The sequence below is a fragment of the Chiroxiphia lanceolata genome, chromosome 3 (assembly GCF_009829145.1).
Source record: "Chiroxiphia lanceolata isolate bChiLan1 chromosome 3, bChiLan1.pri, whole genome shotgun sequence".
Taxonomy (NCBI): Eukaryota; Metazoa; Chordata; class Aves; order Passeriformes; family Pipridae; genus Chiroxiphia; species Chiroxiphia lanceolata.
The window spans coordinates 104,462,025-104,487,236 of record NC_045639.1 but is presented as its reverse complement, the minus strand read 5'-3'; the positions used below and the strand labels follow the sequence as shown (position 1 = coordinate 104,487,236).

The following is a 25,212-nucleotide window of genomic DNA, read 5'->3' as shown; positions in this document are numbered from 1 at the left end:
TATGACCTCAAGAGTATTGTAGGATTCTTTGTACAAGATCCATTTTAGAAATTTAAGACACATTACCTTTGAGAAGTCTAGAACTACAGAACCAAAATGCAGTTATCAGCCTAGATGTAGGGGTTTAGGATAACCAAGAGCTTCAAATACACACTTCAGGTCTGTTTTTTTTTCATATTCAGTATCTTAAATATAAACAGCTGTATGAATATGGATGCATCTTTAAAAAAACCAACATTAAAAAATTACAGTACACAGATAGTTAAGTAATTTTAATTCTTTTCTTTGAAGAACATAAAACTCCTCCCAGATTTGCTTAACTACACTTGTATTTTCGATAAATCAAAATCTATGTGGAAGAATGATTCTGCAAATTAATCCCTTAAGGCAAAAGAGCAAACAAACTATTTCAATTCAACTTGTTTTATTTTATTAAGACAACAGCTAACTCAGAGTTAACAGTGCTGAGTACTCTCTGTTCATCATGCAAGAAGTATACTTAGTTTTAATCGTTTTCTAACTACACTACTCAGAGACAGTATGGGATTTTTGCATTCACGGGGCAGAGCATTTATTAACTCAAGCCTTGTCTCAAGTGTGGCACAATCAGAATGTTCTGAACAGCTGGTTAGGAAGATAGCCAAGATGTAAGAAAGATGTCTGAGCCTCCTTTTCAAGGGCAGCCAACTCCTGTACTGTAGGTGCCAGAATATCCACATGGCCTTTATAAAGTCCACCTGCCAAAAGACACACAATGTAGATGATGTATTCAAAGCCATTTTTCAGCAAAACTAATAGTGCTTAACCACAGTCATTCAAAAAGTTAAAGTAACTTAGCTACCTTGTTAAAAAAAGGCATAAACAAAACAAAACCAGGCATACACGCACTCTTGTCACTTGCAACCCGTAGGCTGCATGCAACAAATGCAGAAGACAGCTAAGAATGAGAAGCTCTTTATCATTCTGTAGTTACACAGGAGACAACCACAAAACTGAGCACTGCAAGCAGGTAAGAATACCAAGGTAACTCTAGAGTAGTTCATTGCTTACCACCCAGAGCTCTTTTCTGCCCATATGTAACTTTCCCATCAAAGTCATCCACTGGTACTTTTATGTCTGGTTCAATTTGGGCAATAGTGCAGTTTAAGTGTTCTTCAATCTCCCCCAGCAACTACAAAAAAAAAAAAAAAAGTTTTCAAGTTCCTTTATAAGTCCAAGCCTCTGTCAAACCACTGTTCTGAACAGTCACATTCAAATGCATTTTCAACAGAACAGTACAGAGAAAACAATTTGGTCACAGACACCAAAGACTAACATGTTTTTTGTTTCTCAAACAGACAATACAAGTTCATTTCCAATGTCACTATGTTTTTACCCTACCTAGAAGCCATTATTTCACATTCTACCTTAAATTATGTGAACAAGACTACTTCATAATAAAGAGTTCATAGATCAAGCTTATTTTACTACAGATGATGTATGATTTGCTCTTTATTATAGCAAGAAGGGAAGAACTGCTTTTTAACAAGCATACACGGTTTGTATACAAATCCCAACTAAAACCTACTCAAGTGACACTATTTCCAGGTTAGAGAAACAACAGTTTTAAGTTACTTATAGCTTTGCAACAAACCGTCTAAACAAAAATGTGTAACTAACATCACATAACTCTTAACAGATTTTGATTAGGAAGACTACAGGAAAGTTGAAAATAAGACTCCAACAGAATTAGTTGGGAATATTAAAATAAACTTTTATAATTAAACAATTATAAAACATACAACTTGCAAAATTTTCTAATTTTTTCTTCAAATGGAATCAAAAGTTATAAGGACCCCAAAGCTAGCTTTGTATTTCAACTACACAGCTAAACAAAGAACTGTATCTCAGAGTCTTTTAGAGGAATTAGAATATTCTGGTTAAGCAAATGTTTACCTGCATCTCATTATACCATATGGTACAACCTCCTTCTTCCTTCAGTCTAGTATTGTAACACCCTTTTCCACGACTACTGCATACATGATACCAAACCTGGAAACAGAAGAAGACTTGTAAACTTTGTGAAATACAGTTGAGTATGTTTATTTTGACTAATTATAGCATGAAAAAGAATTTAGGTATCTGTTTAAAATCCCTTTCAACTAAGCACAGACAAGTAGTTTTTCAATGAAGGACATGAAAGTCAAATAGCAGCTGTGGATAGAACTTCAGATGTTCATCTCTGGAGTATAATTACCTTTTCTTTCTCTTTTGCCACAAGGGAGATTGCCAAACCCATCCTGAAATATTAGGGAAGAAAAGAGAGAAATGTATTTCAGTAACTATTGCCGACTTGTGAAACAACAACAGAAAGTATCAAGAAATCACGGTGGCTACTCTGGACACATACATACCTCTCAGCTCTGCCTACTCTCCCAATTCGATGAACATAGTTCTGTTTTTCATCCGGGAGTGTCACATTGATAACTGTGTAAGACAGACACAATCCACAGACAACACAAGAACTTTTGTTTTAATGTATGAGCTAAGGTCAGAGAACAGACACCTAAAATAACACTTTGATAAATAACTCTCCTTAGCCCACATACAGACTTTGTTCTATTACAAGAATTACAGGCATCATCACCTGCAATACCTTAAGGTACACTTAAGGCTTCCACTCTCAAACTGCTTTTTCCATGACTACTTTTTGGCAAGAATGGAAAACCAAATGAAGAATCCCCAACAATACAGAACATCATCAGGTATTTGAGAAGGCATGGTGAACAACTAATTTAAAAATTGCTTAGTTTAAGCCTTTAACATCTACACCTTTTTAAATTATGCTGTAGGTGATATTTGTTTTAACTAGTGGACAGGACTGCAAATATGTTGAAGCTCTGTGCAATTCAACAGCTTAAATTTAAAGTTATATCTTACCATATGGAACGCCATGAATATCAATTCCTCTAGCAGCAACATCTGTGCAGATCAAGAAACGGACATCTCCTCTCTACACAGACATAGTTGTAAATAAGTGTTATGCTAAATAAAGCAAACAAAATCCCAGGCAATGAAACCATAGTCCTTCGCACCTACTTCACCTTTAAGTGTCTCTGTACATTTAGGAATACTTCAAATAAAGCATGAATAACTCAACCCATTTACATCCTTACTTCTTTCCCCAACAGCATAAGGCAAATATAAATCGATGAATGGCTTAATCAAAACCAAAGTTTAATATTTAAGTAATTTTTTTTAAATAATCAAGTAATAAAGACTTTAAAAAACAATGTAATTGCTACAGAGCTTAAAGTTAGCGGGCTTATTTGAAATAAAACCTATCTTCTCAATTCAAACTCACAAAGGTCATATTGACTGACAACACAGATTTCCATCGACAGAAACTGTGCCTCACCATTTTAGGAAGCGGGACATAGAGCATGTGAATTCGAGAACTAGGAACAGAAATGAACAGATAAATTCAGATATGGGCGAGTAAAAAGCCTTCAAGAATCTGCTACATCACCTTAAATCTTTCCAAGTTTTGCTTTCTTTCTTGAGGTTTTCTGTCACCATGCAGACAGACACATGAGAATTGATGTCCCTTCCTATCAGGGCCTGAAAGAGTACACATGCACGAATAACATCACCTATGACACAGAGCTACAAAGAACTTGGGAAAAAAAAAAAAATACATTTTTTTGGGCAAAAGTCTCAACTCAGGGAAATTTCACTTATTTTATTACCAACTACTGAGACAGGCAGTGCTGGGGGACAAAAACCCAAGGTAAATAGTTAAACACCTTTCCTCCCTCCTCCCCAGAGCAGGTCTGTGCAGGTATCTCTCCTCACTCCTTCCTACTCTAGATCTCCCCCTTTCTTCAAATGTGTGTCTTCACTTTTCTCCTCACAAGTCCCCTTTCACTGTTCCCGTGTTTTCTCCCACCTTTCTTCATGTATACACTTGTACACACAGATTTCTTCCCATGTGTCTTGCCCTTACCAACCATCACTTTTACTAATACATGTTTCAGCAGAGGCACCATATACTCTTCTTATTGGTTCAAATTTTGGTGCATGGTGGGTTGTTTCCAGCCATTTCAGAGCTGTCTGGAACAGGTACAGGGCAGTTCATGGCCTTTTGCCACAAAGGGCACCTCTGCAGCTCCCCGCTACCAAACCCTGATTTTAATGCCCAGTCAGTATGTAAAAAAACTGAAGCACCATTTTATTTGTGTGGGGTTGTAATATTGGTGAACTCTATCATACAATTTTGGTGTTGAAATGAACAGGAAAGTGAGCAGAGTAAGCTTTACACAAAAGATATTACCTCCACCCTGTTGGATGAAGTACTGCTCCATATTATCACAGTCTATTTTAGTCCTGCAGAAAATAATGGCTTGATCCATCTTGTGCTCTTTGATTGCCCGAACAGTGTATTCTCCTTTGAGAATTTTAATAGCTTCAGACCACATTTCTGAATAAAAGTAAATAAATTATTTCACTCAAATTGTTTAAAAAAAGTGAAGTCTTTGAACTGCACACATTTATAGTTTTCTCTAGCCTTCCAGTAGACAAACTTTTATTATCAGAGCAAGTAAGATAAGTCTTCAGTTTTTATCTCTTCCCTCCATGCTCCCCTGTTGCAGCAAGCTGATAGAATACAGAAAGAACAAAACCACTCAGAAGTTCCAGGTTTTGTCTTATACACAACAACAAATACCTGTTGTTTACAAATCTGCAAAATATAGATTCAAGTCTTTCTTTCCCACTCCCCAGTTACAGAAACACATTTCTCTTCATAACTATAAAAACGTAGAAATAAAAATGTGGAGGAACATGACTAAAGGCCAGTATCTACTATAATTTACCTTTACTTCATAACATTTACAAAGGAGCATTTCAGAAGCCACTAGTTCATAACATTTACAGAAGAGCATTTCCTAAGCTATTACTTAACTAGTGTTGCTGATTACCTGGAGTGTTAGCGCCAGGTCGTGTATTGTCTTTTGCATGCACTTCATCAGTCTAGGAAAAACACAAACAAAAAAGCCCCCCCCCCCAAGTCATTAGTCCACACTTCACAGAGGAAATGCTTAACTCCATTAACTTACAACTAGCAAGAAATTAAAGTTTAAAAGTAATCTTAGCATTCTGTTCTCCCACCAGAAAAGTTAATCTACCTTTAGCTAAAGAAAAGTCTTAAGTTTAAGCACAAAAAACTTGCTCATAAAAAAGGGCAATAAAATTATTATGTCGACACTGTACAGAAGACACACAAAGGGAAGAATTAAAAACACCCAAACCTGAAAAAAAAAAAAGAAGGTATTGCAGAACATGGCTAAATCATATAACCACAATTGTTCCTCATCTTTTTCCCTATGCTAGGCTGAATCAGATATTAACTTAAAACCCAAGAGAAATAAAGTCATACTAAGACTTAATTAAAAGGTACTAACATACCTAACAAATAGAGGTTCAAGAAATAAGGGGTTAAGAAAACCTTTAGACTTGTAACAGCATAAGAGCTGGAAATACAGCCCAGGTTATTCAGAACTTGAAGACTAAAGACTGGAACAACAACCACAACCTTCTCACATGGAGAGGTGTCAGGTAAGTGCAGAATTTAGAGTCTCAAACGTAGTCTGATATGAAACCCATTCCTCTAAAAACTGCTCCTCTCGCACTGCTTAGAGACAAAACTACCTCACAGAATGATCCATTTTGTCAGGTTTATTTCCTCCTCATCAGTCAGAAAAGAGAGTTAGGCCACAGACCATTAACTGTGAAATGAGTGAAAAAGCAGTGCAGTGCCATTGTTCTCTAGTACAAATCAGACTGTTACTTTATCAAGCTCTTTCTCAGTTATGTTTGTAAGACTGAGCTGTTCAGAAACAGTGTCACTACATCACCAATATTATGCTGACTACCATGGAACAAACCTTTTCAGATATACTAAGCTGTTCCAATGGCCAGTAAAGATCCTTCAACATTATGCCCCTGTTCTGAAGGATAAATAAGTAAACACAGACAAACAACCTTAATTTTCACTTACTCTGATATGATTCTTGCCAAGCCTTTCCCAGAGTTTATCAGCTTTTGGATTTACAGGCACAACTACATGGTGTACAGTTTCAGGGACAGAATCTTCTCCTTTCAAATCAACCCAGGTGGGAAAATGCATGATCTTTTCAGATAGTTTTTTTACATCAAAAGAGTGGAGTGTTGCAGAGCACACAATCACCTGAGAAGAGACATATAGATACCACTGAAGATAAAGATTCTCTCAACCCAAAAAGGTGAGAGTAGAACTTGAAGAATGTTATTTAGTTGAACAGTATCATGTAGCACAAGAGAAAGAGTCCCTGACTGGATTTCCTGAACACAGAAACCACTCAGCTGGCAAGAGTCAAGACAAAATAATTTGGATTTCCTCAACACAGAAACCACTCAGCTGGCAAGAGTCAAGACAAAATAATTTGCTTAACTATTCTCTTACAAAGACCCAGTCACTTAATAGGAAGAAAGCAGAACTATTGAAAGCTGATGAATCAAGATTATTAGTACATTAGAAATCATAACTTATGTAGTCACTTATTTTCCAGATATGTTTATATCTAATAATTCAAATTAAACTGAAAACTGCTAAACACTGGGCTTCAAGATCTAAAATCCTAAAAATACATATTCACAGGCAATTACTGAACCCACGAACAAGTGTTAGTTTTGGACAAGGGCTATAACAAACTCCACTACAAAGAAGCAGACTGCATGCCAAGTAACAGTTAAAGTAGAGCACATGGCTAACAAAACCAAACCCATAAAAAGCCAACAAAACCACAAACACATTTTATACCTGAAGTCTCTTTCCATCTGAAGTTATCTGAGGAATTTGACTGTGTATCCTGTTTATGAAATCTGAGTATCCCTGGAGGAGAAGGCCATCCTACATGCGAATAAAATAAAAGAAATAAAGCTGCATTTCTTCTTTTTCATTCCTCAGTCGGTACACTTAAGTAAGCAATACACTTGTAATCTCAAAAGGTCTTGCTTTTAATTAACTGGACAGGTCAATGTATGGCCAGGATATTATTACTAAGGAGAAAAAGATATAGTAAAATTTGGAGTATTTTCAAGTACAGCTGCTCTGCTTCCCAGTAAGATCAGCAACTTCTCCTAACTAATACCCCAAGCCATTTAATCTTTCTGAATATTCAGTTGTACTACAACAGATCAGAGAGCTGCGCTCATTTCACAGCATATTGACTGCAACATTCATTGGCTTCAAGACCTGCTGGGTTAACTAACATTCTGATCTTGTCTTTGTCCTTCAAGTTCCCTGCACAGGGACAGACTTCACTACTTTGTGAACACAGTTTGAAATATATTTCTCTAACAGAAAATTTTCAAACAGACTAACAGAGAGGCTACAAGGGGAAAAAAAAGTATGTAGGTTACTGTGGTTACAAATAACAAGAGGATTAAGCTGGAACAGTCTATAGGTAGCTAATTGTTGTTTCACTGAAGTATCAAATACTGTAGAACAATGATGTTTCATTGACTCTTCCTGCAAATATCATATTGTATTTAAGAACAGAATTTAAGCAGCACTTAGTTGTATACATACAGCTTCATCCAGAACCAGGAATCGAACTTGAGATAAATTAATCTTCCCCGTTGAGACCAGGTCATCCAGCCTTCCAGGAGTTCCAACAACAATATCCACCTATGAAATACATAAAGAGTATGAAGAGGCATTGTCAGTTTTATCTAAGTTTAACATCACGATATAATTATCGGTATAATGCCTTCTTTTCTATTACTTATAACTTCATAAAGTCCTAGAGTAATTTGGGTTGGAGGGAGCTCTGAGATCACCTGGTCTCCACTCCTCTCATCACATGCAGATAAAGGACAGTTTCCAAGTTGCTTTAGGTCGCTACCTTATACAATTTTCATTACCTTTAAGGAGAGAGATCCTACAACCTCCCTTGGCAACCTGCATTTTCCATGGCCATTTCGCTGTTCTATGAAACACTGCTTCTATGGACATTTCATTAGCAGAACCTGGGAAGTGCCCCTTCTCTCCTCCCATGGCCCACAAGCAGTTTAACTTTGTTATCTAAAGCCAAACAGATTTGTTTTTAAATGGGGATAAAATAAATTTAACTTTTCCCACTGTGGAAGAACACAAAGTCTATCAACTATAGAAATAACTTAAGATTTTGTCAGACAGAAGGGTGCCCCATTACAAATTCAGCATTCACATAAAAGTCTATTAATCTTCTAGTTCAAGTAAGTTTAAGAGAAAATTTATATTTTGGCAGCTAGAATCATTGGAAAATTTATCAAGAGCAACTTGTTCTCATTTCCAAAAATGAGCCTTAAATAAAAAAATGACTCTGTTCTCCCTACAGGACGACTGAATTAATTGTACATTCCAGGCTGCTCAAGTCAGACCAGTTCCTTCTATGTAAGACTGATCTGCAGTGTACACTGACCTTGATAATTGCAGACTAGTTTTATTCACATAACCATGGAACAGAAGTCAGTAGGAAAACTGTCTTGTTTGTTAAGGACAAATGGCAAAAAGTTACACCTTTATTTTAAAATTTTCAGGAGTACTCAGGCTTCAACAGAATTTGACTAAGTACTATAAGCACTTGTATTGACAATTGCCATGGAAGTAGAACTGCTAGACTGGTGCAACATAAGCTTGCTATGAACTACACATTTTCTTTTTAACAGGTTTACAGGAGTTACAAGAAGCACCATTACTATTCTCTAGTAACATGATCATGAGTTATTCAGAATCCAAGCTATTAAACCATATGAAAAAAAATACAACTTACTCCTTGTTCCAATACAGAGAGTTGATCTCTTGCAGCAACACCACCAATAATTAGCAGCTCCCTAAAATTGCATCAAAATATTTCACTTTTACCCATTTATTATATTCGGAAGTACATTAAACATCGGGCTGAAGACTGTTTCTTTTATTAGTAGCTGATGATTAACAGCTCTAAGCAGTAATTTTAGGAACAAAATAATAGGAAAAAATTAATTTTGAAAATTCATCCCATGACATGTAGAGTATTTTAATTCAAGTGAAAGATTTGTTACTGAATTGTATTTGAATTTAATTACTTTATCACTGTTGTAATTAAATCCATTAACACCATAATCAATTTAGTCTCATAAAAAAATTTGTTCCTTAAGAACACCTTAAAAATAATGTTTAGTAAAGTTTCTTGTGTTCCTGAAAGTTAGAAATGCAAATAACAATAAACCAAGTGAATCCTACATTATAGCTTTCCTCTTCTCATTGCTAATCCCCTACAATCCTAGTAAACACTCTTGTAAATTGACTGCAGTTTAGTTTAAATTTTAGAAGCACAGTCAAAGCAGAAACAACTTTAAACCAAAGCAACTTGTAGACTATTCATTTTTCAGAATTTCATCTCCATGATAATTTGTCCTGTAAGCACATGAATGTAGACAGAGTAGACCCTATATATAACTATTTGTTGGAAACAAAATGAGGGGGTAGAGGGAGATGGGGGCAGGAAGATTTTCAAGAAAGAAGGGCAGTAAGCAGCTAATGATTTTAGTCAAAAAAAGGATGTGAAGTATCATATTAATTATCATTGATAATTAAAAAAATCCCACCCACCAGATCTGTCATACCAGAAAAAGGCAGTCCACAGATAAAACACATTAAACCCCCCCACCCTTAAGTGGTCTGACTGTAGATGAAAAGTCATAAGGTTGCTTGGTAGCACACTATTAGGGAGACTATTATCAGCAGCACTGCAGATTAAGGTCCATATAGCTACAGAGTGGAACACCACCCATGCCCCCATGAAGTCACATGCATGGACAATATCATAAATGCAACTAACAGATTCACTGTTACCTTAATTTGGGATTATCAACATATTTTTTGAACTGCTTCACATTGTTCAAAGTTTGTTCTGCCAGTTCTCTTGATGGTTCTACAATCAGTGCTTTTGGAGCATTTGGAAGGTTCTGTGTTTGAACCACTTGTGCATTTCCTAAGTGGAAAAAAATAGCCATTAAGACAAACTACATTCCTATCTTGGAATTTTTGACTGGAAAGAAACTTGGGTTTTCTACTGATAATTGAAACGGTGTAATTCTAAATTTTCCATTAAAGGGGGATATTATTGCTCACTTAATCATTAATAGCTTCAGATTAATATTCAGAAATTACAAGTGGGTATACTGGTCATGCAGGATAATTCATTTTATTGCAGAGCATTAAGACCCACACTTATTTTTAAGATAACGCTGTTGAGTAACTCAGCTGAACTTCTCATTTTATCTGATATATTTCTAAATTCAAAACCTTAAAGACTATTAAAGAGGAAGAAAATTTGGTATACTTTAAAGAAAGCACTAATATCTCTTCCTTACTGCTTTAAGATCTTACTGGTAGCAATTAAAGGGATCAAAAGATGCTATGTAACACAATCTGAATACAGAAACAAGAGAAGCATAAAAAAATCTAACCTACCTGAATGCTGTGATTTTACAACACTACCATCAGGAGCCTTGCAAAGGCCAACATAGCCATCTTTTGGTGGAAACTTGAAATCTTCTTCACCAAAATTAAATTTCAATTCAGCATTCTAGATTTCAACAAAGTTGTATCATACAGACAGTCTCAAAAGACCATGTAAAATGAGAAACAATTCAATAGTGAGAAACCAACTAGACGAGGAAGAGAGGAAGGGTCTTTTTCTTCCCATCTTACACATTCCTCTTCCCCAAGTTGTCACAGAAATATTGCTAGAACTTAAAACCCAAACAAGGAAGAAAAAAAAAAAAGCCAACAGAAACAAAGCACTTTTTCTAAACTTGTACATTTCTCTAACTACTTATACATTTTGCTAAAATCTTTACTTCTTGAGAGATCAACCCAGAAAGACTAACTCCAGAAAGACATACTACTGTAATGTTAAGAGTTCAGAAGAAGTGAAACGGGAATTCTGGCACTTTCAAGCTAATTGTTTATATCTGTTGAATCAGAGTATATCAAAGTTTAATACACACAAGATAGCAGTGGTATTAAGAATTAGTTATCCGTGCTTTTACCTTTATATTCAAGTATTAAAATTTTAATTTAAATATTTAACTTAGATGGTACTCAAAGCTAACATACATTGTTGAGTCCGCTTTAGTAGTGAATACTGGTAGACCAAAGAAAACCGAGCACAACTACAGTAACTCTAGGTGGCTATGTGAATTTTACACCAAAGTAGTTTGTTATCAAATCCATAACAATTCTAATGATCTTGGAGATCTGTGATATTCCTAAGTTACCTTCAGTACACAAGCTGCAAAAAGTGCTTGGTTCTTTATGTGTGGTGGGATTTCAAATGCAAGGCCGAGGTCCTTTCCTGAAAGTAGGGTTAGTTCAGTCAGACTCTGCATATGTGTGCATGTCTCTCCCTGCCCCTCACCCAATAAAAGGATCCCAATAAAATTTCAAAGAAAGTGAATAAAACTTACCATTTTTGGAAAATTTTATTTGTCCTTTATCTATGTCTAGATAACATCCAATTGTATCGTGCATAGTAAATTCCTGTAAAAAAGAATAGTTGTGAAGCTAAGAGATTTTAGTGTTCAGTGCATTAGGAAGACTTAAGTGTTTACATTCTGTCAACTTTTAGTTTTCCCACTTCTCTATTAAATGCTGATTCTTTAGAGAAGCAAGTTCAATTTATTCCAGTAAGACCACTGTAAATAGCTTGCACATTTTTATTTGGTTACAAATCCTCAGTAAATGGCCCAAGTGATCTTAGATAGTCACACACTTATTACTGCTTTAAATTTACTTTAAAAACCAAACACACTGACAATGATACATTTAAGTCATTTACCTGGAAGTATTCTGCATTACAGAAAAGTGAATTAGTCATGTATTTATTAGCCAATGTGAATCTAAGCTTAGAGCACCAAACATGGCACCTATATTTTGACTATACAAAAGACTAACTCTTGAAGGTGCTGCTATATGCATGGTATGTATACTTAAATATGTTATTTAAATATCTTGAAATCTGTCAATTGTAAAGGTATTCAATAAAACCTATATATTATAAAGTGTTTCACTACTAGAAGAGCTACAAGAGTCCTAAAAGTTGCAAGTCTCATGGCACTGAGTTCATTAATACCACAAAAAGACTTGAGTTTCTCCTGTAATATTCATATTTATACAAATTATCCTTAAACATCTGAATTCAACTGGCATACTACACAAAAAACACCACAGATATTCCCAGTAGACATTGCAGAAATGTACATTAAAGTACTGGCAAACCCAACTCAATAGACAGAAGTAGCACACCACTATGTCTTACTAGCATTTTGTCATGCATTTTGACATATCAGAGTTACACAATTAGTTCTACTTTAACTACTAGTAAACAGAATATGATGCCCTCACTTGGACATTCACCAAGGTATACAGATGGGTTGCTTTGTTCAAAGTAAAACTGAAATAAATCAAGACATAAATCCCAGAGATTAGTTAAACTCTAACCTGTAACACACAGAAAAGTTTTAACTTTTAGATAAGCATCAATATATTTGTAGTCTAGCCACAATCATAAGTCTCAAGCTGATAATTGCTTTTGTCAAATCTGTTAATAAGCTTTTATAAAAAAAATGATTCAATGCTTCATTGTACTTCTGCATGTGAACCTCCTTTAGAATTTAGCACTATTACAAAAGACAGTTGATCGTTACAGCACAAAACCAATATGCCAAACTTTTAATGTTTCTACCAAACACAGTTCAAGCTTACCTCCCCATAGCTGTCAAATTGCTTGTTGTGAGACTTCTTACCGGTGCCACCAAAGCCAAAGCCAAATTTATCGGTGCCTGAAGACAAAACAAAGTACAGACTTTTATCTTTTGGATGATGGCTTATGCTTTTTTCTCTTTGTTTCAGCAACTGAAATCTCTGACACTACCACGTGAACAAATAATACACACTGCTAACTACAGACTTCTGGCTTTGACGTATACCAAACCAGTATTTTTTGTACCAGTACATTTATTGATTTCACTAGTCTCCAGTCATCTTCATTAAAAAAACCAAAATGGAAATAAAAGGCAGAAAGTCACAGAAGGCAAGAAATACTGCCATCACCTAAGCAGATTTCCTCTTAGAGGAAGAAAAACATTTGTATAAAAAGTTTTCATCTCCCTGGTATCGGTATCCTTCCCAAGGAGCCCATTCTCTCCAACACTAGAACAGGACTTCAGCCATTCCATGTGAATATGAAAACTGTCTGTGTGATTCTTTTGAAGGAAACTCACCCAAATCTAGTGAAGCCTGCATAGTTGACCAACCGACTCTGCACAAGCCTTGGTCATGACAGGAAACTTCATAGTAGTATTTCCCTTTAAAAGAAAAAGAAAGGTTCTAAAACAACATCCAAATTCATCAAGGTGGTTCAGTCTGGCTACTTCCAAGCCCATGCAAGTCTAACATTCCCACCTCTGCTAAAAGTGTCAACCCCTACTGTGTTTGAGTGAAACGTTTCTGTAGGTACCTGTGTATGGAAGGAAGAAACCAGCAGGCAAAAGAGACAAAGCACACACTGAGAGGTAGCATGTGAAAGGCTCCAAAGGAACGATAAGCAAGAGAGAACAGTGGTTCTATTGAATCCATGAGAACTGATAAGCTCCGAACACCAGGTTCTGCCAAATCAGACCAGCAGCATGCACTAGCATCAACAACTGCCAGTGCACCTTGAAGCACATCCAACTGGCTGTTTTCTACAGACAGACTATCCAATTAACAGTCAGACTGTCCAATTATCTGCACACCTGATGAAATGAGACTGTTCTAGGGTCTTTCTCAACATCCCACCAGAACCACTGTAGTATCAGAATGATTCTGCTTCTGAGTCAAGTGTTGGGGTTGGCCTCCCAACTGTTGCTGCAACCACAGAACCATGAAACTTTTACATGCACATGTCTGTGTGAAGTGTGTAAGGAAACAACTGAAAGTACAGTGTGCATAGTTATTTCCTAATAGTAACAGTTTAATAAAATGCATTCTGATGAATATCAGCTATGATTCTCCCTCCTCTTACTCAGTCTCCTATCAGGGAGAAGGTAACTTACAATACAGGGAGAAGAAAGCAGAGGTACTGGTCACTTCAAAATCTTCAGCTAGCAGTACATTTGGTCCGATGGATAGTAAATTTTAGATGCAACCATCAACATTAACAATGGGTGATAAGCAGGCATTTCAGTTGAATCTTTTCTAAAAGAGTCCCCAAAACACAGTTTTATATCTACCTTTAGTCACGCCTCTAGTTGCTCTGCATCCATGCCATTCTTTAATCTCTCTGCTTTGACAACACAAACCATCTGATCCAATTGCTGAAAATTACAAGACAGCTTTAGTTAAAGAAATTGTCTCTCTAACTGCTTTTAAAAGAAAATTTCATGCATGCTTTCCTCTAGTTAATTCTTTTTTACCATTTTCAGGTGAACATTAGGACAACTCACCAAAAGCTGATCCTCTATCGTATGGGTTCATTTGCCATTTATTGAGCACTAAGTTTGAAAGACAGAAACAGAAAAAGCAATAAATCAAAAGGCAAGCCTGGAAAACTCAATTAGAAGTTCACAGTGTTTGGCTTAACTTTCTGAGTAAACACCTTCGTTCCAATGCAATTCACAGGAAGTCAAGATGAAGGCCTACAACTAAAAGGAGGGGCACAAATGCATAATGCAAATCTATTCTATGGAAGTTTACATTATTCTACTAAGGAGAGCACAGATTAAGCTACTTAAAAAAAGAACTGAAACCACTTTTATAAGACTTTTATAAAATAAGCCAGATATCCCACACAATCACAAACAAATTCAGCTAGAAAATATCCAAAACTACATGAAGAGCAATCAATTTGGATGCATTATTTGCCATTTCTGTTCAAAGCTTACATTACGATATTTTTTCCGGGCATCAGTTAAAATGTCATTACTTAAGAGCTAAGAAACGTGCATATAAAATTTCTGATTTCATCTTTCATAAGCTCAATAACATGTAATAAAGTCTATATACTGTCACTCACATAAAACCCAATCTATATATACCACAGACGGGACAAGGTTATTAGCTTTACAGTTGCAAGCTTATTAAAATGAATGTTTAACAAACCCTCAGATACTGTGAGGATATGATCATGGTTACAATCCACTGTATATCACTGAATTCTGGCCCTGTGCATTTCCTGCTCAGTTTAACGTTTACCAGTACAAATGCAGCAACTCAAGATGTTGTTATTCACTTCCAAACCTAGCTAGGGGCTGAAAGGAAGGCAACAGCTCTAGTCAGCACAGGAGAACCGAAAGACTCTACAGTGCTACCTCAGTCACACAAAAATAAGTCTGAGCCTAGAAGAGCCTTCTGCTTAAGCCCACTTAAGAGGCCCAAACCAACTGTGTGGTGTCATAGCTGGTGCCTCCTCTATTCCTGCATCAGAAAGATTTTTTTTTAACTCCTTTTAAGCTGGACATTACCAGCACTCCACATCTTGCAAGGTACTGAATTAGTCTGGCAAGGCAGTAAACTAGTATGGCTTTCAGAAGAACACTGAAAAGCAAGTTGTGCATCAGCCAGGCTTAAAATGAAGACAAGAGCATTACTAAGAGACTGCAGTCCAATGCACACCAGTTCTTTCCATAATTCCACCAGTAAATTTATATTCACTAAATTTATATTCACTAATAAAATCCTGAGTGATGATTCTCTACTTACCTTAGCTGAAATCAAGGAAAAAATACTTATCTAATGGCAAGTTAGCTTAACTTCACTTTGGAAGGTGGCAAAACAACACAAGTTAGTGTTCCAAACTTAAGGAGTCGGACATATAAAAACTTACCTGCCCCACCAGTTTTAATAGTGGCTTTTCCTTTCTTGCCTTCCATTTGGTCCTTCAGTGTTTCATAAACAATCTGGATAACTGGAATGCTAAAAGCCTAAAATGAAAAGTTATTTTCATTCCACAATTTATACAGTTACTTCCAGCCTGGTTTTCAGGTACAATACTCAGGACCAGGAACACTTAAAAACATTCCTACACATCTCTTGGTATAGACTATTAGTAATAATGCATACATATTCTTTCTGTATATCTGCCTACACACCACCTCTACCACTTAAGACTTATTTTCTGCTTATTTAAATTTGAGTACTTACACCAGTTTTTCCACTTCCGGTTTCAGCAGCCTATAAGGAGAAAAATCAAAGAGTTTATAACAACCGGGACTGTAAGGAGAGTTCTAGAATTCTACTTTAATAAATTTATTTTTTAGCAAGCGTTACTTTGGTTACAGAATCAAGAACACAGAGATCCACAAAAGACACAATGAACAAGGCACACCAGTCTAGTGCCTTCAAGGTTATTGACGCTGCAGCATTGGCTTAGGCAGTATCAGTCATGTTCCGTACACATCTATGTCAGGTATTTACAGTCAAAAGGAGAACAGATGAAATCAGATAGATCTCATTCACGTGGCAGTGTCTGTCAAGAAGTTAAAAAGACGAAGCCTAAAGAGAACGAATTCTATCTGCAAGAACAGCTGGAAACATACAAGGAACTCTCAGAGAGTTTTAGCTAAAGAATATAGTTCCTACAGAAGAGGGACAGGACAGCAAGTCTAACCACAGAACCTTCTGGAAAGAATGAAACTGACCCCGCAAACAACAATTAAAAGACACAGGATTTCTGAGAATCCTATCCTGAATACATACCATGAGTACATCACCACCTCCCAGGATCAGTGGGATGGATTCTGCTTGGATATCTGTAGGAAGACTAGAGGAGGAACACATGAGCACAAGTCAATGTTGTGAGTAGAAAAAGAGATTTTTGCTTACATAGGAATTCACAGAAACCATGTGCAAGGTATAGCAGGTAAATGTTATTCCTCCTGGCTTGCAGCTAAGGAACTCAAAAAGATTCCATTTACAAGGAGAGAAAAGGAGATGGACCTTGACAGAAGTGTCTAGTGATGCAATGGATTCAGCTGCACCCTGACAAGAGGGCTACATCTCACATCACTATGCTAAACTATAATAGAAACAGATTAACTATATATTCCTTTTCTTGCTTTCTTTAAAAGATTTTTCCTTTAAAGCCACTTACGCAGCCCATACTGATAACATTCTGAATGACAATTCAAAACCAACTCTGAGGTGAAAGAATTTGGCCAAGTAAGTAACCAAAACCAGGAATAATGACTTTTTTAGAAGACTGACACAGAAGCATTAATTCTGAAGAACACAAAATTAGACCAGTCAGGAAAACATCTACTAAACTAGCACCAGTTATGTGACAGTTTCATCCAGTAATCCCATGATACATAATAAATAAATCAGAGGCACAGAGGCTTTTATCAAATAAAACAACTGAAATGCAAGCAGTCATGCTTTGCCTGTTCAAGTTTAAATGTTACCACTGCAGTCACAATTTCTGTTCTTCAATTTTTCACACTAAAGAGAACTGCATCAGATGTAATGACAGTTAGAAGAAAACCCATATCCACCTTGTTTTGACGTGGCAATGGAGGTACCTTAAGAAGCATGCCATACATTGCTAAAGGGCAAGTTAGAATTTGCCAGGCCCAAAGCCACTCCTACTTACAGCCAGTCCATCTCCTCCACTGCTTGAGCTATCTCAGGCATAACACCCATTTCTGTAAGACAAGAAAAAAAGGAACAAGCAGGGTTATTTACCTCAACATAGCCCAAAAGATATCCAAGTGTCAACACTTCCAGCTACAGACAAAAAAAAAAGTGATTAGTTTACTATTATAATACATTATATATATACTTTATAATTTGCTAAACTATATAACCAAGCAGAGATTCTCCTATAAAACCCTATTATTACCCACTGCAATACACAGAAAAATCATGATAAACCTCCTGTTCTTGAAACTAGTCAGACTGAGGAACGAGCGTGCCTTTTCAGCAGTTCCTTTGTCAGACCCATATATGCAGTAAAATATCCGAACTCATTTCGATCACCACTCCCGACAACTTGCAGAACCCCGACGAGCCGGGGAGAGGCACCTACATCCACACAGGCCTCTCGACCTCCAGCCTTATATGTGTTCAGCCACACAGTACCGCGGGCCCGCACGGAGGGCGGCCCGGGGAGCAGCAGAGAGACCGGGAGCCTGCGGGCAGAGGCGAGACGGTCCCACAGCACCGACACCCCTCAGGGCCCCGCGCCACGTACCCGAGAACGCCGCCATCTTCGAGCCGGAACAGGCCAAACACCTCAGGGCGCAGGCGCACGGCCCGGCGCCGCTTTATGGGGCCGGGTGGGCGCAGGAGGCGCCGCGCGGCGCGTTCCGCCCGGGCCCCGGCCCTGCGCACCTCTCGGGGTGTTTTGTTCATAGTACCTTCACGCACAAACACGCCAAGTTATTTTTTTTAGGCACACGCTAATGAGGATGCATTGTTCTCCATTTTTTATCCAAATTCTCCAGTTTCCCCAAATTCTGCACAATCTTGTTGTAGGATAACTCCTAGTGAGTTAATCTTTGGGGTGAATCTTTAGGGTGTTATTATAAAAACAAAATTGGAGCTTCTACAGTTAGACCACGGGTCAATGGTGCATTTGTCTTTTAAGTGGAAGGCACAGTATAAACATTAGGAAGAAGTTCTTTACAGATTGCTTGGGCATTGGAATGAGCTGCCCAGGACGGTGGTGGAGTCACCATCCCTGAAGATGTTTAAGAAAAGACTGGATGTGGCATTTGGTGACACGGTCTAGTAGGCAACGTGGTGTTAGGTCAAAGGTTGGACTCAATGATCTCAGAGGTCTTTTCCAATCTAGTTGATTCTGTGATTTTGTAAACTATTACCTATTGTTTTCCATTGTGAAATACAACTTCAAGCTTTTCTAGGCAGCACTGAAACAGACACATCTGGTTCAAAGGCCAAATAAATACCAAGCATCTCTGACAATGTAGTTCTCTCAACTACTGTGTTGCAAATTGAGTAATGGTTTTGTCCTGGAGGCTTGTTTCAAGACCTTTTTTAAAACTTACTGAGCCCTACTGACTGCTAACTTACACTGTAGAAACAGGTGTCATGCAGAGAAAAATACAGCAGATATATTCTACCTTTAGTACTGGGCTGTTTCTCGTATATTAATAATTCCTTTGGTAGTAACTTCCTTTGATGTGCTTCCTTTCTTTCAGTATTATTCACTATATCTGTCAATCATCATTTTGCATGCTTTCAGATAAATGACAAAACTAATAATTTTTTACAAAGAAAGATATGAATAATGTACAGATTCAACCATGATTCTGAAAAAAACCTGTTTGTAGGCAGAACTCGATATCAATACATAATGCTGCTTGTTGGTGTGGAATGTGGAGTGTAATTTATGATAAACTGTCCATAATTCTTTGAAACTTATGAACACCATGGTATACTATTTATCATTGCTGTACAAGCTACATTGTCAAATACAGTTAAAGAAATGTTAAGTGAAGAGAAAGTCAAAAGGCATTTTTTTTCTCAGTAGTTGTTTCTTCTTGAAGTATTTCCCAGGTATCCAAGAGAGCTTTCATATTGCCCTGAATCCCCAGTTTGAGAATTTAAATTTTAGTTTAACCTAATTCTAGGTGACACAGTTGCCTACGAGAAAACACATACTAGACTCAAGCAAAAATTAGAGTACAGGAGCAGAGGTGGCCGGGTGTGAGGTAATTTTATTTCTATTTTACAAATAATGAATTCGCAGGAAAGAGGCTGAAACCTCAGTTCTTACATAATTATTTCAAAGCATCACAGAATCAATTAAGTTGGAAAAGACCTCTGAGATCATTGTGTCCAACGTATGACCAAACACCACCATGTCAACTAGACCATGGCACCGAGTGCCACATCCACACTTCCTTAAACACCTCCAGGGATGGTGACTCCACCACCTCCCCGGGCAGCCCATTTTGATGCCTAATCACCATTTCTGGGAAGAATTTCTTCCTAATGTCCACTCTAAACCTCCCCTGGTTCAGCTTGAGGCTGTGCCCTCTTGTCCTGTTGCTGATTGCCTGGGAGAAGAGACAGATCCCCACCTGGCTACAACCTCCCTTCAGGTATTTGTGGAGAGTGATGAGGGGACATCACTCTCCTCTTCTCCGGGCTGAACACGCCCAGCTCCCTCAGCTGCTCGTCATAGGATTGTGCTCCAGACCCTTTACCAGCCCCGCTGACCTCCTCTGGACTCACTCCATCAACTTAATGTCCTTTTGGAAGTGAGTGGCTCACAACTTATAAACAGGCTCATTTTATCTGCTCGACAGAGCTGAACCCTATGAGTCCTACACAGCACCACTGGAAGAAGAATTTGTGAGAAATACACCTTTTTTTTTTTTTCTCCCCCATTTTATTCAATTATCCAGTATGGGTTTAATTAATACGCTCAGGCCTCGCCTACATCAGGCATTCCCTATCCCGAGCGCCCTCACTCGCTCCCGGGGCCGGCGCCGCAAGAGTTAACGCGGAGCCGTTTGGCCCCCGCCGGGCGCCGTCGCGGCGGCGGCGCGGGGAGGGCGGTACGGGCCGGCCCGGCATGGCCGCCGCCGGCGGGGACAGCGGGAACAGCGGGAACAGCGGGACGGGGCCCCGGGAGCGCGCGATGGCCGGCGCCGGCGAGGAGGGGGAGAGCGGCGAGGAGAACATCCTGTACGACCTGCTGGTCAACACCGAGTGGCCTCTGGAGACGGAGGTGCAGGTGCGTGTGGCCGCGGCGCGGGCGGGGGAGGGGACCGGCCACGTCGGCGCGGGCGGGGACGCGCCCCGGGGGCTGCGCGGCCCTGGGGGCGCGCTGGGACCTCCAGGGGCGTGCCTGACGGGCACAAAAGGTGTCCCCGCAGCCGTTCTGCCCTTATCATACTTTCTTGTCACTTAATTCCCACCCTGGTTTGTGCTTCTGGGGGTGCCCTGAGCTGTTTCTTGCTCATTGAACACGTATGTCAGGTTTTACTGTTGAGCTGATACGAGGGAAGCTGTGGTGAATGAAGTGCAGGTCTCATCTCTGGAAACTGCTGCACAGAGAGCTGTGGAAGCTGTCCTGGTAACAACAGCATCTGCATTGAATTTACCTTGCATGAGGAGAATTAAGTCTCTTTCTGGACTTGTATATCAGAATGGTTGCGTCAGCATTTGCTGTCAGTAATCATGGCTGGGCTTCGCGAATGAAGATCTGGGAAAGGTCTCTACTCACGTTTGTAACAAGCACGCTGGTGGCTAATGAGGCCAATAGGAGACAGGCACGTCCAGTTGCAAAAGGCACAGCAGAAAGACTCCTTAGGTGGTAAATTCTGCAAGGCACGATTCTTTCTGCGTTGCCTTTTCTCCTCAAGGGTGATCCTGCGTGCTTTCTCAAAGGCATCTGCAGCGTTATAGATGGTGTGTCTCCAGACCTCCCGATTGGAGGCCAGAGTAGACCAGTTATGTTGATCAGTATGGCCTAGGCTGAGATGTTGTTTCAGGGAGTCCTAGTATCTCCTCTTCGAGGCTCCTCTCATACGGCAGCCGGTGGCAAGTTCACCATGAAGCAAGATCTTAGGGAGGTAGTGGTCCTTCATCCTGGCAACGTGCCCTGCCCAACGCAGCTGTGTTCTCAGCAACATGGCCTCAATACTTGTGACTGCTGCTTGTTCAAGAACAGATGTATTGGTCACATAATCTGACCAGTGGACATTTAGGATTGTATGGAGGCAGAGTTGATGGAAGCGTTCTAGGAGTCGCAGGTGGTGGCGGTAGGTGACCCATGATTCAGCTCCGTATAAGAGAGTAGACAGCACTATGGCTCTGTAAACACTGATCTTTGTACTTTTCTTCAGGTGTTTGTTTCGCCAAACTCTTTTATGGAGTTTTCCAAAAGCACTATATGCCTTTGCTAACCTGTTGTCTATCTCTCTGTCAATCTTACCATCCGAGGAGATGAGGCTACCTAGGTAATTAAACTGCTGGACTGATTTGAGCTCTGATTGGCCAATGGTGATAGGGGGATGATGGAAGACTTCCTGAGGTGCTGGTTGAAAGAGAACTTCTGTTTTCTTTAAACTGACTTCCAGCCCAAAGAGCTCAGCAGCCTCTGCAAAGCAGGATGTTAAATGCTGCAGAGCTGCTTCTGTGTGAGCGACAAGGGCGGCGTCATCAGCACAAAGCAGCTCCCGGACAAGATGGTTTAAGGTCTTGGTGTGGGCCTTCAGTCGCCTTAGGTTGAATAGGCTTCCATCAATACGGTATCGAATGTAGATACCGTCCTGATCCTGCATTTGCAGGAGTGGGCTAAAAGGCAAAAGTGTATCACTTTGTCTATACGAGGCAGACAAATGGATGCCAAAGCTTAAGAAGTCAGAAGATATTGCTCTTGTACTACAAGTTTTTAGTTGTGCTGTTCTTCTTAATGGGCCAGTGGTAAAGCTGAGAAGCACTTCCAACTTTCCTTTTTCATCTTTTCCCCTGCAGTGTGCTGAGCTAGCTGCCTCTATGTCTGCTCTTGTCTGGTTTGGACGTAGACGATGCAAAGAATGTGGGTTTCTTTCTTTCTTATAGTGGCTTTCAAGTCCACTGAAACAACCAAAGTTGTTAATGTATTTCGCACCAGAAGTCATTTATGGAAGTATTTTAACAAAATTTTATGCTTAATGAGAACATCTGAACAGAAAAGATGCGAAAACGTCACAGGTGGAAGAATTTACTTGTTAATAATTACTAGAGCCATGCTCATAACAATAGGGTTTTGGTTATCAGAAAGATTTTTTTTTTTCCCCTGATCTGTAAATCCTCAATTGCAGCAACACATACGGATGCTTGGAAATTATGATTGCAGTGTTACCAATTACTAACTTAATAGGTTGTTCACATAGGCGAACAGACAGTTGCACTTTATTTAACTGCATTTTCAGAAATGGCAAATTGTCCTCATTTCTTGTAATACATGAAAGCAATTTACCTGTCTGCAAACCATGAGGAGGACTTAGGTGTGATGGCACCAGATTGTGGTTCCTCAACTGCATTAAGGGGGCACATTTCTGACAAGTATCCTTTCTCTTTTGCTGCCAGTAGTATTCTTGAAGTTGTATGGTAGGTTGATTAAAGAACTGATTAATCTGAGTAACAATTGTGTTGTTTCATTTCCTTTTGTTGACTAGTCCCTCTAGTACTCATGTGGGTGCTAAGGGGGATGTGAATATTGTGTCAGTCAAAGCTGAGTGAAGTGTGACACATCTCTTCATCGGCAGCTTCTGGGGATGCCAGTTTAAAATGATTGTGTAACCCAGTCTGAGAGTCCTCATCTACCCTGGCAGTCAGAATTTCTAAGCATTGTATATTCTGCTTGTCAGCTTCAGCAAATGATATTGGCTATTTTAAACTTGATTTTTCTTGCCTATTTATTTTATTTTCAAGATAATATCTATTTTGAATGGCAGAAATAGGAAGGCTTGAAAATATTATGCTATGTACTTTGTTTGGATTTACATTCTTAAGAACTGTTAGTAGCCAAGGACACTTCTGATAGTCTTTTTACCTCTTTATTGGGAAATTGATTTTACACTGACAGTCATAGGGAAACAGATGATTTTGTCAATATGAGTTAGATCTTGCCTTAAGATGTCATAACTAAAATTTTACTTAAGTGATTTTGACTTTCCTTTTGGAACATCTTTCCTTTTGTATCCCTTTCAATCCTGGTTTATTCACACTTTTCAGAAAAAGTCACAGAACACTTCCTACCTTGTAGAACTGAATGTCTTGGAATGAATGAGGTGAGAAATAGTAGAAAGGAAAAGGAAGTTGAATACTGCACTGGGAAATGAAATTAATGCAGTAATCTAGGCTACAAAGCAAGACCTTAAACTTTGACAGATCTCGATTGGCTTTGTTTTATTTTTCTGTTACCTCATTTGGGATGATTCATTTTTAATTTCAGAGCACTGAGAACTCACATCTCTAATTATGACTGTTGGAAGATGCGTCCTGTGATGAAGACGTAAAGTCATTTTAAATTCAAGATGCTGATAAAACTGACATGGATTTCTTAGGTTCGACCCCCAAATTAGCTGTGATTTTAATTCTTGTTAGTGTTGTCATTCACCTGTATTGAATTTAACAATAAGAATTTCTTTCGTAGGGTCGGGGAGAAGACAGGGGGATATAACAGTTATTTGTGAAGGAAACATGCAAGGGACTGACTATGCCAGAGGAGAGAGTGGTGTGGAAATCAAGCAGTCTGTATTCAGTATAGTGAGGTGATTGTATATAATGCACTGTTTGAGAACCCTGAAGAAATGTGTAACGAGAATAAAAGTAATTACTGAATAGTTAATCAGTGAAAATAGTGAATGAGGCAGTGGCAGTGGACAATTTTGCAAGGGAGGACTCGTGAAATCATTTGTGGAAATAAAGGCTGATTGAACTTTTCCTTTTCTCCAGTCTATATTTCCAAATGTATCACTTGGCTCTGGGAGGCTTTTTCATTGTAATCTAATGTTTTGAGACTTCCCCAATACCCTCCCCTGCTCCACCCCCAGCAAGCTTGCAGGGTGTGCAAGAAAATCCAAAACTGAGTGTTTTATCAGCAGGAAAGTACATTTTATTTCTGGAATGCTGTAGGGAGGGAGAAGTTGAAGGTGTTTTTCCAAACAGGAATGAATTAAAAAAGAAATATAGCAGATCTGATAGTCATTGCTGTTGCTGACCTGATAAGAATATATTATAAAAAATAAAATTCAGATCTTCAGAGTATAATAGTTTTTGAGGAGTTTAAGATGTATGGAATAGAAGCCTGTAGTTAAAGCTCAGAAGTGTACACCTAAAATATTCAAAAAAATTCTAAAGAGATATAAGCAATTTTGGGAATGTTTTTATTGTGAACTTTTCTTAATCCAAAAACTTTAACAAGCTCTGCTTTTAAGGTCCCTAGGAAATTGCAGTTCTGCCTGAGGTACTAGAAGAGCTGTAATAAATAATTTATGCTCTCGCTTATTTTACTGTAATGCCTCGTTATTTCCTGAATGTGGAACATTACCTATTGGTACAGCCATGTTTGCTTCTTACATGCTGTGAGATGACAGCCTGGTTATTTGAAAGACTATTTATGGATTGCAAACTTTACCTACAAAACTAATCTTTACTTCGGT

The 25,212-nt window shown here is 38.5% G+C and overlaps 2 protein-coding genes across 3 annotated transcripts in view; one reads left to right on the top strand and one right to left on the bottom strand.

Moving 5' to 3' along the window:
- Nucleotides 1-413: 413 nt before the first annotated feature.
- DDX1 (DEAD-box helicase 1) lies at nucleotides 414-18,366 on the bottom strand. Of its 2 annotated transcripts, none has more exons than XM_032681669.1 (26): nucleotides 18,279-18,366; nucleotides 17,679-17,730; nucleotides 16,787-16,850; nucleotides 16,232-16,261; nucleotides 15,915-16,011; nucleotides 14,536-14,583; nucleotides 14,323-14,406; nucleotides 13,333-13,416; nucleotides 12,815-12,891; nucleotides 11,518-11,590; nucleotides 11,329-11,405; nucleotides 10,520-10,634; nucleotides 9,899-10,037; nucleotides 8,835-8,895; nucleotides 7,610-7,708; nucleotides 6,839-6,928; nucleotides 6,038-6,226; nucleotides 4,959-5,010; nucleotides 4,313-4,459; nucleotides 3,509-3,600; nucleotides 2,920-2,992; nucleotides 2,394-2,466; nucleotides 2,237-2,279; nucleotides 1,936-2,031; nucleotides 1,051-1,171; nucleotides 414-737 (listed from the first exon to the last, which is right to left on the bottom strand). In XM_032681669.1, the coding sequence occupies exons 1-26, from the start codon at nucleotides 18,292-18,294 to the stop codon at nucleotides 607-609; spliced, it is 2,223 nt and encodes a 740-aa protein (XP_032537560.1). In that variant the 5' UTR covers nucleotides 18,295-18,366; the 3' UTR covers nucleotides 414-606. The 2 variants fall into 2 exon arrangements, with proteins under 2 accessions (XP_032537560.1, XP_032537561.1); XM_032681670.1 differs by lacking the exon at nucleotides 18,279-18,366 and adding an exon at nucleotides 18,114-18,189.
- A 2,253-nt stretch (nucleotides 18,367-20,619) lies between these two features.
- Nucleotides 20,620-25,212, top strand: part of NBAS (NBAS subunit of NRZ tethering complex) — a 166,612-nt gene continuing 162,019 nt past the window's right edge. The window contains exon 1 of the mRNA XM_032681667.1: nucleotides 20,620-20,792. Within this exon, the coding sequence (XP_032537558.1) occupies nucleotides 20,631-20,792 (162 nt within the window). The 5' untranslated portion in view covers nucleotides 20,620-20,630. The remainder of the gene's footprint in view (nucleotides 20,793-25,212) is intronic.

Excerpts from the sequence above, each read along its gene's own strand:
- DDX1 (XM_032681669.1), bottom strand. Across the intron at positions 12,892-13,332 it reads GCAGGCTTCACTAGATTTGG|GCACCGATAAATTTGGCTTT; the intron begins GTGAGTTTCCTT and ends TTTTGTCTTCAG. Across the intron at positions 4,460-4,958 it reads ACCTGGCGCTAACACTCCAG|AAATGTGGTCTGAAGCTATT; the intron begins GTAATCAGCAAC and ends ACTTTTATTCAG.